The sequence below is a fragment of the Trichogramma pretiosum genome, unplaced genomic scaffold (assembly GCF_000599845.2).
Source record: "Trichogramma pretiosum strain Unisexual culture from Peru unplaced genomic scaffold, Tpre_2.0 scaffold100, whole genome shotgun sequence".
Taxonomy (NCBI): Eukaryota; Metazoa; Arthropoda; class Insecta; order Hymenoptera; family Trichogrammatidae; genus Trichogramma; species Trichogramma pretiosum.
This window is the reverse complement of record NW_019640801.1, coordinates 106,530-119,546: the sequence shown is the minus strand read 5'-3', so window position 1 is coordinate 119,546 and position 13,017 is coordinate 106,530. Positions and strand designations below refer to the sequence as shown.

General features: G+C 34.6%; 2 protein-coding genes across 2 annotated transcripts in view; both read right to left on the bottom strand.

Moving 5' to 3' along the window:
* Nucleotides 1-482: 482 nt before the first annotated feature.
* On the bottom strand, nucleotides 483-1,643 carry LOC106660463 (mediator of RNA polymerase II transcription subunit 18). The gene is made up of 2 exons (XM_014383432.2): nucleotides 1,404-1,643; nucleotides 483-1,344 (listed from the first exon to the last, which is right to left on the bottom strand). The coding sequence occupies exon 2, from the start codon at nucleotides 1,338-1,340 to the stop codon at nucleotides 684-686; it is 657 nt and encodes a 218-aa protein (XP_014238918.1). The 5' UTR covers nucleotides 1,341-1,344; nucleotides 1,404-1,643; the 3' UTR covers nucleotides 483-683.
* Nucleotides 1,644-3,129: 1,486 nt separating this feature from the next.
* The window catches only part of LOC106650650 (bifunctional heparan sulfate N-deacetylase/N-sulfotransferase), an 84,429-nt gene continuing 74,541 nt past the window's right edge, over nucleotides 3,130-13,017 (bottom strand). Inside the window, exons 6-12 of the mRNA XM_014368793.2 lie at nucleotides 7,284-7,627; nucleotides 6,876-7,164; nucleotides 6,158-6,286; nucleotides 5,716-5,898; nucleotides 5,142-5,641; nucleotides 4,752-5,049; nucleotides 3,130-4,679 (exon numbers count right to left, since the gene is read on the bottom strand). Of these exons, the coding sequence (XP_014224279.1) occupies nucleotides 4,569-4,679; nucleotides 4,752-5,049; nucleotides 5,142-5,641; nucleotides 5,716-5,898; nucleotides 6,158-6,286; nucleotides 6,876-7,164; nucleotides 7,284-7,627 (1,854 nt within the window). The 3' untranslated portion in view covers nucleotides 3,130-4,568. The remainder of the gene's footprint in view (nucleotides 4,680-4,751; nucleotides 5,050-5,141; nucleotides 5,642-5,715; nucleotides 5,899-6,157; nucleotides 6,287-6,875; nucleotides 7,165-7,283; nucleotides 7,628-13,017) is intronic.

Genomic DNA, 13,017 nt, shown 5'->3' with positions numbered 1-13,017 from the left:
AGTACTGCTTGCAGACATGCTTGACGCTGCTGCCACAGTCGTACGTGCTACGACGCCCGCGCGAGTCTTCTACCAGTTATTATTTGCTCCCTCGCGGATAAGTGCACTGCTGCATTTTATCAGCCGATGGTCTCGTTATTCGCGCGCATAATCATGCGGTCAGCGACCAACGTGGAATCGTGTGGCCCGCATACCGACATTGACGCAGTCTGCTTCTCGTAGCGTCCTCTGTGAGCTTTCAAAATCAACTCTATAGTTATAATCCTTAATTTTAATTTTTACCCCATTTACATGATTCTTTAAAAAAATTTTTTCTTTCAAGTATATTTTTTTATTCGAAATTGTGAAACTTTTATTTTTTTTCAACTGTTAAGTAAATTGTTGATTTACCTAAAAAAATTTCTTATTCAAATTTCATGAATGATCATCAGTACAGGCAAAAAATTGATGAAATTGTATATGGGAAAGTACAATACTTTTTCTACATTTTAACTCATCAACATTTTAATGATAACTTTTCATATGTACTGTTATAAAAAAAAGTCTACCCTTCATTTTACAATTATTTTTAAAACAGAATATAGTATACATTTTGCGATTCATTCACATACATTGCATGATTTAATTTGTGCCCTAATTTATTTTCTTAAATCCATTTATTCTCTCTTTTTTTTGTTATTACTTTAATGTGGTCTGGTGAAATAATTTATTTTTTCAAATTGTACTAATGGCTTTAATTGATCTGCAAATATTTTAATATCTTCAGCTATGGCATTTTGTCCACTAGGTGCTAGTACACTTAATTCAACCAAATAACTCTGAGATATTGCTTCCATACCATCTGGTGTCTTTCCTTGCACCATTTTGAAGACTTTTGAAACTGTGATCTTCATTCTACCTTTTCTAAACATGTAACCACGCAGTATACATTCAAAATCTAATCTGCAGCCAAGTTCGGTTAAAAATTCAACAATGGTACTGCTACAGGCAATGTCTAAACTGCTGCGAACCATGGTTGGCTGTGACTTGTCGCCAATTTCTGGTTGTCCGATATATCTTAATTGCCAAGGAGCATCATGATAATCAAAAGCTCTTCTAACACGTAAGGATAGTCCTTGCTCAGGGGGTGGTCCTTTTCTAATACTAAAGCACATTTCATGATCATGGAATGATTCAGCTCCAGAATCAAGATTATCACAAAGTCCTCTAAGTCTATGAAGAAGCACTTGCACAGCAGTGTCCATAACTGATCCCTGAAGGAAGTATTCTTGATTGGGTATAATTTTTGATTTTAAAGCTGCTGTTAAGCTATCCATAGCTGTACCTATTGGTTCACCCATGTTGCTAAAAAAGAAGTAACAATAATTACTATAAAAACAACACAATTTGCCTTTACCAATTACCTCTGTTGCTATTAATTTTCACAGTAGTAACCCAACAAAATGTTTACTTTTTTTCATAGAATGGACAATGTATTTTTCTTCAAACATTCACAACTTCAAAATGCTAGTTGACACTTTCTCACCTAATTGTTAATTAAGAAAATTATTCGAAAGAAACAAACGCATTTGACTTTTAATCTGTTTTAGTTTTTGACAGATCGTCTGAATACGAAGTACTGATCTGATCATAAATAAACACTTGTCCGAATGCCGGCGTATATGATTTTTGGTTAGGGTTTTTAACGTGATACATGACCTCTTGTGGATTAAAGATGAACTTCAAATATCCTATTCGTTCAAAATAACCGATGGGTGTATTAATCAATAAAAGCAGTTTAATGCTAAGTAAATATTATAAATAAAAAGATGAATAAATCAAGTATATTTCTTATTTATTTTTCCTTATTAATAACAGTAAACTTTGTACATATTTTTCATTTAAAATTGATTTACAATGTGAATGATGTTATTTATTTAGAAAAATAATATAAATGTACAAATATCATTATTCTTAAATGCACTCAACTATTAAACAAATTATTACATATAATGGCATGGCATGTAGTTTTATGCAAACTGTAAACATAAATAATCACTTATTCAATTTTTCATACTGATACTAAACTTATAATTTAAAAATAAACTAAACATTATTTTTGAAAAATTCAACCGACTTTCAAATTAGCTGCATTAAAGTTTTTTGTTAATTAATATAATTTTCAAATTGTTTTATAATTCGCAATAGGCCTTAAATTGTTTTACGTTTTTAATACATGCATAAATTATGATTTCTTAAACTTTATTAGGAAAAAATTTTTGTTTTAATAAAGATTAAAAATGTAGACCAATGCATCTTCAATAAAATCACTAATTACGATTTTTGCTTACTCATTAAAATATCAAAAATAAAAATATTTTATTGAACTTAAATTAACAGAACTAAGAATATTTTATTCAACAAATGTCTACACATTATACATTGTATTTATGAACAAGTCATATTTCCGTGAAAAAAAGCAAAATAAGAAGATTCAATTGTAAAATCAAGTTTCAAAGTTCATGAAAATATTACATTGTAACACACAATTTAAGTACTTGATTTAGTAGTTCATCATTTAGTAGTATTTTTAGGTGTTATTTCACTCAACATTGCTAATTTCATTAGTTTTTTTGGCAATACTTAAAATAAATTTGTCTTATTGAACTGATATCATAAATTAGAAGAATTCATGACAAGTCATCACAAGTCATCGAATCCACAATCAATTCATAATTTTGCAACATTTTAGAAAGTAATTATTTATGATTTTAAAAACGCTGATAGAAAATTTTACAGTATAAAACATTACTTATAATTTTTTTTCAATAAAATTTTTCGTTTTACAAACCAGGATTATAACTTTTGATCTTGAATATAAAATCCTTTCTTGATTGTGTAATATTGTAGTTAACTTATTATCAATTGTTTAATGCCTCGAAAATGGCCTGATATGAGTTCTTATTGATTTTTTTACAACATTTTTGTGCTCATTTGTCTTAAAGCTATTATTTATAGTTTACATCAGTTCAGCGATCATGCGTAGGAAAAATCACATCTATGGATCAGTAAAAAAATATTTTTTTCAATGACTAGTAAATGTGATTGGAATTTTTAATATGAATCGCATAAATGATTACTTTTCATGGCTTTTTACTACGATGCACGTTTATTTCTGATAATCTTACTGTTATAAACATGGCATATTACTGTTTTTCATGATATCTTTTATATTCTTAACTTGGCTTGAAATATTTTGCTTCATAATAATTCGACGTTTGAACTGACATAGATAGAAATTACACGAAGAAATGAAACCACTTACATTTACAGATAAAATGTATGTTTTATGTAAAAGCCGTTAAATGAATACAATAATAAAAAATAATTTTTTGTTATATTTTTCTGGAGACAGTAATTTTAATATCAAATTGAAATAAACAATATTTCTTCAAGTCTTTAAACAATTCTTATGTATACTAAAAAAGTATTTAATATGTGTTAATATACAATTATCTAGCAAAGATGGCAAAATTAAAATTATACATAGTTTTTTAACGTGTTAATAAAAAATATAGAGATTGTATAAAAAGATATATTACAAAAGACTAACATTTGTTTTTTTTGACTCGAAAAAATAACCGATAGATTTAACCTATTTGTTAACTATAAATGTAATAAATTCACATAATTTTTACATGATTTACAAAGAGATGAATTTACAAATACACGCGCATATATATAATATATCAAATATTCATTACTCATTCAACAGTATTGTCAAAATGTACAAAGAGTGACCTTACTATATTCATACATTCATATTAAATTCGTTAAACTTTACATACAACAACAAATAAATAATATTTCTTGTTACTACTTAAATTATGCTTAGCAGAAATTGGAATTGACGTTATATATTTCTTAAAAAATCTTAAATTTTAATCGGCCAATCAATTTTTTTTATCTATATAACAAATTCTTATACAAAACTAATAAACAATTATATTGCAAAGTTTAAGCTCGATACATTTAATTTGTCAAAAACTTTTATCCAAAAGCAATCTTCAAGAGAATTAACATGGATATGCATAAAACAAACAAAACCTAACTTAAGCATTTAATATAGACAGCAAGTTATTTTTAAATTTAAGAATAACTCACAAAAAGTTTTTTAACTTGTCGATTCAGATTTTTACATAAATTTCATTATTAATCGTACTCATTAAAAAACTTCTAAAATATTTCCCAGACCAAACATAATTCAGGCACATACATGACACACTAAAATCATTCTTGTGTGCGTATAGGCGCTGCCTGTACAATAGCACAACATTACTTAATGACTAGCTTTTGATTTTTTTATTATAATATTTGTTGAGGCCTTATCCTTGAAAACAGGCACTGCCATGAAAATTTTTCTAGCAATGCGTCTCATTGCACTAAAAAGTTTATTCATTGTACAAACAGATTGAAATATATTACAAATTATTGTCCTGCATCATGAGGTCAGGCAGAGCTGAGACAACGGCGAGAAGAAACTCGTTGAACGTTGACTCGCTGGCGTTATTTCATTGGAGAAGCGTTTGCTAGGTCATCACGGTGTCGGTGAGATCTTCTTTCAACCACTGCGGTATTGTGCGCGAACCCAGACGTTTAAGAAGTTTCACGAGCGCTGTGTTGTGCGATAAGTAGTACCTCTGCAAATCGATACAATTTCAGTTAAAGTGGGATTCATCTTACATTGTACACAATGCATCTTCTCAACCAACCTGAAGGAATTTATAAGACCTATCCTCCATTGGTGGATATTGACGACCTTTACTCTTTCCGAGACACTTGGTACGATCCTCATTCGTTACCTGACAAAAAAAGCCTTTCTTTGGATCGTACCTCAAGTGCGTCGAGTAATTGAACGTCGGCGTTATTTTCAAAAACCTTTGAAGCTCGTGAAGCGTTTCCACGGGATTCTGGCGCAATTGCTCTCCGTCGATTATGTGTAACTGCTGAGCTGGATAATAGGATAGCCACCTTTCTAGATGTTGAGCGTATTTTCCTGGATTCAGACATCTGAAACGGTATTTCTCGATAAAATATACCTGTACTCTTCGTCATATATATTTCTAGCCCTTCGACCAGTTTTTTTTATTTCTTTCTCTTACCTATTTCTCAAGTCTCTCAGAGCTTTCGGGGCCGTGTCCGTTGCCGTGATGACCGAGTGAAACGAATAGTTTTTAGCGATCACGTCGCCGTGTACCTTCGTATGCTGATACCAGGAGTAGGCCCTTCGAGCCGGTGACAACAGTATCGTAATAAGTTTGGCTTTTGGAAGAAGGGCGTGAGCTCGGCGAGGAACCAATTCGCCGTCGAAGTAGGTCGCTGACTTTTCAAACAGGTAGCGCAAGCTCTCGTTTTTCGTTACAGGGAAAAAGCTCATGTACCAGTCGAGGCCTTTGTAATAATTTTTACCATTGAAAAATTGTATCTCTTCAAATGTATCGGGACTGGGGAGATTGCTGCTAATGGCTGGATGAAGAGACAGGAACGTGTACAGAGCTGTAGTACCAGTTTTTTGCGGTCCAATTACTAAAAATCTCGGCAGCTGATCGCAAGTTTTGTTTTTAGACCAAATTTTTTGATGTCGTTGATCGTCGCAAGGGTTCTTTGAATTTAATCAATTATTAAAATAGTTGAAAGTCCATACGGAACGTAATATTTAATTGTGAATCAACTTACACCCCAGACAGGATCGGTTTCTTCAGAATACATTTGAAAGTACCTCTCTCCAAGTTGAAGGGGTGGAGCACTGGAAAGACGAAGATTCGTCCAGCACTGAATAAATTTTATAACCGACTCAAATGTGTACAAAGCTAGACGATCATTGCCGTAATTTGACATGTGCGTCATGAAGATGTTTATCTGTAATTGAAATTAAATCATTTTGATGCTCTAATTCAATCAATTGCTTGACTAATACTTTTTAATGCCAAAAATTAAAAGTTAATTAATTTTAATTTGCATTTAAAAAATGTTACAAGCAAATATTTTCATTATTTAAAATTGTTTCATTAAAATTTGACACAGGACGTATAATGTATAATAAAATCACCAAAGGTATTCGCGGAATGGTAGTCGAATAATAAAAACAAGTATAGTAATAATAACAGTCAACACTCACAGGATTGTAAACGATTGTCTGAAAGAGCTCGCCCCCTTGTATGGACTCGTCGAGTTTGTCTCGGCCTCCAGGGTATCTCTCGATAAATATTGTGTGCGTAAATAGACCACACGTTTGCCGGGGAAGTACCTGTAAAAGCGCATATATATGCATTCAGACTTAGCTATAGCTTTTACTTTTTCATATACTCTGTGCACGTATGTGCACATATTCTGAAGTAAAAAGACCAAGTATTAATGTTTAATGCGCATAATGAATCTAGCAGTTCATACGAATGCATGCATATAGGTTCATCGAGAACTCAAAGGCTTTCGCTCTCTGAACTTTTGACATTGTGCGCTGTGGGTATTGAATTTGAAATAATGTACGTTTCAACGACCAGTTATGTGCTGTTGTTTCACATCAAAGAGCTAGGAGTGACCTAGATTTATTTACATTTTTACAATAGCATAAGAGACGAGTAAAGTTAAATAAAACAAAAAATTCTAGCTATTGTATCGCATTTGCAAATTTTTTTTTCGAGAAAAACAAACGCTCGTCCAATTTTGTCCATAGTATTAATTGTTTCAACTCTTGGCGAGCTAGGATGTAAAAAATGTTAAAAACTCGACTGGGCTATTAAAAAATTAGTTTGTAGAGAGCGTGATGTCTGGAGGCACCACACGGCCCTAGGAGGGCTAAACTTTTTTGAAGGGTAAAAATCAAAAGCCTTACTCACCATAATGCCACGATGCACAAAGCCTCGCCTGAGCCTAGCCGGCCTCAAATGCGGATACTCCTCCGTGCTGGTGACTTTGATATTCCAAACTCTTTTCCAGGCCTCGTACAAGCCCTCGTGGACTGGATAAACGCCCGAGTGATGAGGACTGACGCTGTAGCCACTCGTAGTTGGTATGCCGTGCTCCTTGGCGAATTGCTTGTTCAGCATCATATCCATTTGCAGATGCGTCACGTTCTCGTACAAATGAGGCTGCTGATGATTCCACATGTGTGAAAACCACGTGAACCTGCGAGGGGGAAGCAAAAACGCTCGCTTATATATCTCTATATATGAGCCGATCGATCGCCGAGCGCACACGTGTGCGTGCGCGTGTATACATGTAGCTGGGCGGAAGGCCAAACGAACCTGTCGACGTTCTCGAGTATCATGTCGTCGCCCAAGTTCTCCTCCGATGTGCCGTGGTGAAAGTACTTGCCGGAAAAGCCCAAATTAAATCTAAAACCCGGCACCAGTGCCTGGATGCGCTGCTGCGTCGCCAATAGGGCCAGCACGTCGTCCTTCTTCAGTCGCGTGCCCTTCTCTCCGACGAATATATCGTCGACGTCGACGAGGATCATGCGATTGAGGCTGAGGCTCAGCTGTCCATGCGACAGATAAGACAGCGAGTCGAGCAACAGGAGCTTGTGCAGCCAGAATTTCAGTCCCCCGCCGAAAAATACGCGCTGTATGCCGTCGTATCTGCCGTGGTCCTGAAACACGCGCAAAGTCAATCTAATACTTTATTGAAGCCCTTTAAAATAAGTAAACATGTTGATATTTCTCTCACGAAATCAATATTTTTCAGAATCCACCGTGCAATTGTAAATGCCCAGGATGTTTGCTTGACTAGCGATGCAAGCTGGTTTAAACCAAGTTTTAGTCACTATACTGGCTTATACGATTTCGTTTGCCAGAGCAAATAATCGCGATGATTTAATCTAAATTCGATTCGATCTAAATCAATTTCTGTGACTGCGGATTGGACTGAGACTCAAATTTAATCAAACATTCGATTTATATAACTATTAGCGGCACTTGATCATCGCTCGGCAAGCCCATTCGACTCTCTCTTTTCACTTGAGCGATATCAATACTAAAGAGACTAGCTAATGTCATCGAAGGGAGATGCATGGCCAAGCAATTAAAACACCTCGACGGCAATACGTATTATACGATGATTCAACTGGGGTTTTTGGCCGCAATGTAAATGATGTAGGTACCGCACATATTGGACAATTTTGGTAGAACGCATAGAAGTAAAAGTCCTGATGTTACATAGATATATATATACATACGTTAAGCATTAAACGTACATATTTGCATATTCTAAAGAAAAGATAAAGAAGAAAAAACAGTCAAAGTCAACACACAGTCAAGGCTATTGCCTCGATATGCTATACTTGTTTTGTAAAAGTTTTGCAACATTTTGAATTCGATCAAAGAATGTGTGGTAGTCACGCGATAATTTTTCGAATATATTTGTTTAAAGATTTGTTTTATTCTTCATAATGATAATAGATAGTAAAGTCTTCATAGTTATTTTTATAAACTCGTAAGCAAGCGTTTTATAATTTTCTTACTTACAAGTTCATTTGATTATATCACGGCATAGCACCCTCTCACACATGCTGGAACGCTAGGAATATCTTAAAATAATACGTGATCCCGTAGCACAAAATCTTTGATAATGGAATAATTCAATTTCGAATGTAAATCGCAAACCCCTCAGGAAAGTACATGTCTCATAGATCTTGAAACTATATGACATCGTGAGATTGTGAATAGCACATGAACCGGTATATGTTATATCTGCGTGCCAATCCCGTCGATATTGAACGGCTAATGTTAACTGCGATTATATTAAATAGCCTTTTTACCAAATATTCACATAATTGCATTTCAATTCATTTTCACTTTTGTTTTCGAATAAATAGGATACAGTTTAAAAGAGATGCAATGTTTTCGAAACAAATTTTCTTGATATATACTTTCATTTGATTCCTTCCACATGGTAATATATTTTTGAATTAAATTTTAAATTACACGTAATAAAATTTAGAAACAAAATCATCGTTGTTTTGTAATTATTAAATTATCGCAAATACGGAAACTATTATAAAAGTTCATCATAAGAAAAACGAAAAGTTCATTAATTTCGAAGTACTTGTTGTGATGAGTAGTAAGAATCAAGTTGTCGGCCGACGCTTAAATAAAATTGAAGAGCGGCATATAGTGTTTAATAAGCTACCTGATAATATCAAAAAGATGCGCAACACATTCTAAATCAACAACGGTAATGAATTTTCTTAGGAAAAAAATATATAGCTATAGAAAAAGCAATAAGTCACGGCAACGTCATTGTACAAAATAGGTCGCAAAGTAAAAACAAGCGATAATTCTTCATAAGGACGTGTGTAAAACCCGTTGTCATCCTATAATAATTATCCTGCCAGGCGCGAGCAAATTCCACGAAGCGAATCACACGAACGTGAGATATCCACGGGCTTTTCTCGTTAGCAGCTTACGTGTATACACGCGCTCACGTGCGCTTGCGTATATATATGATGCAACGTACATATAGGTAGTCCGACAAAAGCTCAACTGTGCTGTGGCGGCAACGAGCGGCGAAGGAGCTGGACGAAAAATTGTAATTGAATCTAGCGTGGCGCATGGGCGATTGTTATACTACGTGCGGTGTACTCGCGCAGCTCTTTTTGGCTCCTTTTCACCGGAACGTGTATATACACACGCTCGTGCCTAGCAGATATAATAAATTAACTGTCAAGAGAGCCGAGTCGTATATATAGGAAAAGCTCGAAACTCCGAGCATACGATACAGGCAATAAATGTGTCTAACGTAAGAAAGATTGAAAGGGAGAACGGTAAAAATAAGTTTTCGACGGCTAATTAAACGCAGCTGATGCATTGAAGCCGTGACGAGCCGATACTATCACGGTCGACGCTATCTAGCCCGACGTCAGCTTGATACGCTCTACTGTGAAAATTTCATTGACTGTCTTCTCCAACGAGATAGCAAAGGGGATATACATCGAACGGTGCTCTTTGCAAGTATCATTTTCGTGAGATAGTCACTCGAGCAAAATTCGATTCAACAGAAACGCTCATAAGAATTTCAAGATGTTATTTAATGTTGACAAAATAAATAGTAGCAGCAGTGAAGTTTATTACGATGCTCTGCACATATAAACTTCTTCGGGTTAGGGAAGCCAACGATTTCTTCCTAGTTTTCGACTTTCTTCGATTTTCCATACACTTGTAACTTGTTGGGATTTTATAATATCACGGGGCTACGTTGTATATTGAAAGGGTGACTAATAGTAGCATACCTACACGAACTTGTGAGTTGGCCAAAAAAAGTACATATAATAGTTTTTGGTTTATACATGTGTATGTGAGTGTGGCTCTGGCAAGATGCACGTACACACAACATTACAATATAGCCTGTCGATGTCACTTGGAAGCTATATCTATAGTTATAGAAGACTCGGGCTTGGCAAAGTTTCTTCTTTTTTTCCACGGGACTATGTATATGTACCCTCCAGTGACAAGTGACACAAACAATAGCGGAAGATTCTTTTTTCACGGACGGCGAGAGAAGATTTTCGTATTACAAGACGCTTTTATCGTACACCGAGTGTCAAGACGTGTCAGTGCGCATCAGTTTGCGCACATGTTACAGAAAATGAATTTTGTTTGTATGATTTCCTCCTACGCTCGATTCGTCGCAGTGAAGAAAATCAGGTAAAAGTCATTTAGATTTTAAAGCGAGGCTTATAATCGTGCGTTGAATTTTCCATTGAAACTTTCACTCCAGCGAGCTGCTATATTAGAATGAGCATTTGTCACGGCGAGGAATTTTCGATTAATATTCAGCAGCTATAACTCTGACACTGAATTTTCCACTTGCACGTAATGACAAGAGAAAATAAATTGTGCAGTTAAGCGACAATAGAGAGTAAGAAAGTTTGTTTTTCATATAGTTTTAAAGAGCTTAATGGTATTCAACTCGAGCTTGATCGCCCCTTCCTCCTTCTCCCAGCAGTTCTGTGACGACGAGATGAATAAATCCCAAGTTTCAATTCAACGTTATAAAGCAAAAAATGAAAGATACACTTGTAAACGGCATGCTACATAAGAAAGGCAAAAAATTCGAATATCGTCACGGTTGCAATCGACCCGAAATTCCGCCCTCACCGAACGGATGTAAATGTTCTTTTGCGCACAAAGGCAAAAAGAGCCGAACTAACGACTGCGTGTGGATTGTTTTGCCCCTCGTGTATCTGACCATTTTTCTTCCTCGTGCGGCTTATTCTTACATTTTCCTGCCAGTGCACACAGCAAACCATTTTCTCTTCCTGCTCTCCTACGTTCAATTATATTTGTCGGCTCGGCTTTTTTCCCCCTTTTCTGGCGAGCATTCGAGAGTCAAATAGTAATGACCATGTAGATGGAGATATAACACGGTTGTTTTTTTCGTAAAAAAGAAAAATTTACATACGCGAAAGAAACATTTGTTGTCAGAGTTAGAAAACTTTTTTCCGCGCGAAAAAGTTGAAAGTTTGTATGTTGCTTAAAACGGTACTTGAAAGAGTACTATCATTTGAAAGTTTCGTAGGTGAAAGTTTGCTTTTTTGACTTGCAGCTCTCGTGAAGTGCAGGAGAGAAATGTAACGGCTAAAGTTGACTGGACTAATCAACGCGAAACTTATATGTTTTACAAGTAAAACAAGCCTGTGGTGGAGATGTTTCAAACTTGTCAGGCTTGACTGACTCTATTCCCTGGATACATTTCCCTCGGCAAAATTCATCAAATGAATCATTTAATAAATCGAAAATTTAGCATTCCCTACAACGCGAAGTGATTTAAATTTTAAATTCGACATTGAAATACTCGCAATATTCATGCATAAATCACAAAGTGTATGTATTGTGAATTTTTAATTAACATGTAATCACAGAATACATTAGTTTATAGGAGTAGCCTTCCAATACGAAATTTCGAATTATCGATTTTGATTATAAAACGTAGATTGTATACATTAGCACGTATGTTAATTATTGTATTAACGAATTATTGGTTAATGCGATTTTCAATAAGCTCTAATTAATAATAAACTTGAACAAGTGGGAATAGAAAATAAATAGAGAGATTTTGTGATTGAAAAATGCATAAAAATAAGGTAAAATAGCCTTGTATTAAATTTTCAAGTTCAATGACCCAAATAATGAGGGTCAGTTTAGATAGTTACGCAAATGAATGTGAAAAAAAGAGTAAATCGTCAATAACCGCAATAAATAAAAAACAAAATTATTGTTGTTGGAGTAAGAATTCGAACACGGCCATTTTTTTTAAAAATCTATCTTTTAGGTAATAAAGTTTTTTTTATATAGAAGATCAGCACATTCTCCTCGAAAGAGAGGTTGATATAGTAAAGTTTTTACTGAAAACAACTTTTTTATTATTACACAGCGCAAATACAACATACAAATATAATTTAGAACAAATTAAAACAAGCACGGCAAATTTGTATACACTGATTATCAAAAGGGTTATAAACATTTTGGACGGCTTCAAATGAAATTTTTCGTTTCACAAACACGTTAGCTTATGCTAGAACAATAAAAAATATTCATACTTGCCCGCTAAAATTATATAAATTCAGTGCGTGATCACAATAATGTATAAGGACAGAATTAATAATGTATAAGGGCAGAATTTAAGACTTTTTTCGAATTTGCCGACTTCTTGTTGCGAGCGCACAAAAATTTTCAAGTTTAAACTACAGTTTATACAACAAATTGGAGAAAATAAAGATCGAAGCACGATGGCGTGTGTTCGAAATTAGCATTAGACAATTTAAGTAGTGACACAGTAGTCGAGTTAGTAACTCTCATGTTTTGTTCATTTTTACGCTTTGCCAATCGCCAGTAACTATTATGATTTTTGTAATTGGCTATTCACGAGGAGGATCAAAAGGCGAGAATAGGGCTTTTAATTACCTAAAGCTAATTGAACAAGCGAATAAAACGCATGCACAGGGTGAATACACCGTTTTCACGTGTTTTTCGACGAGTAGAA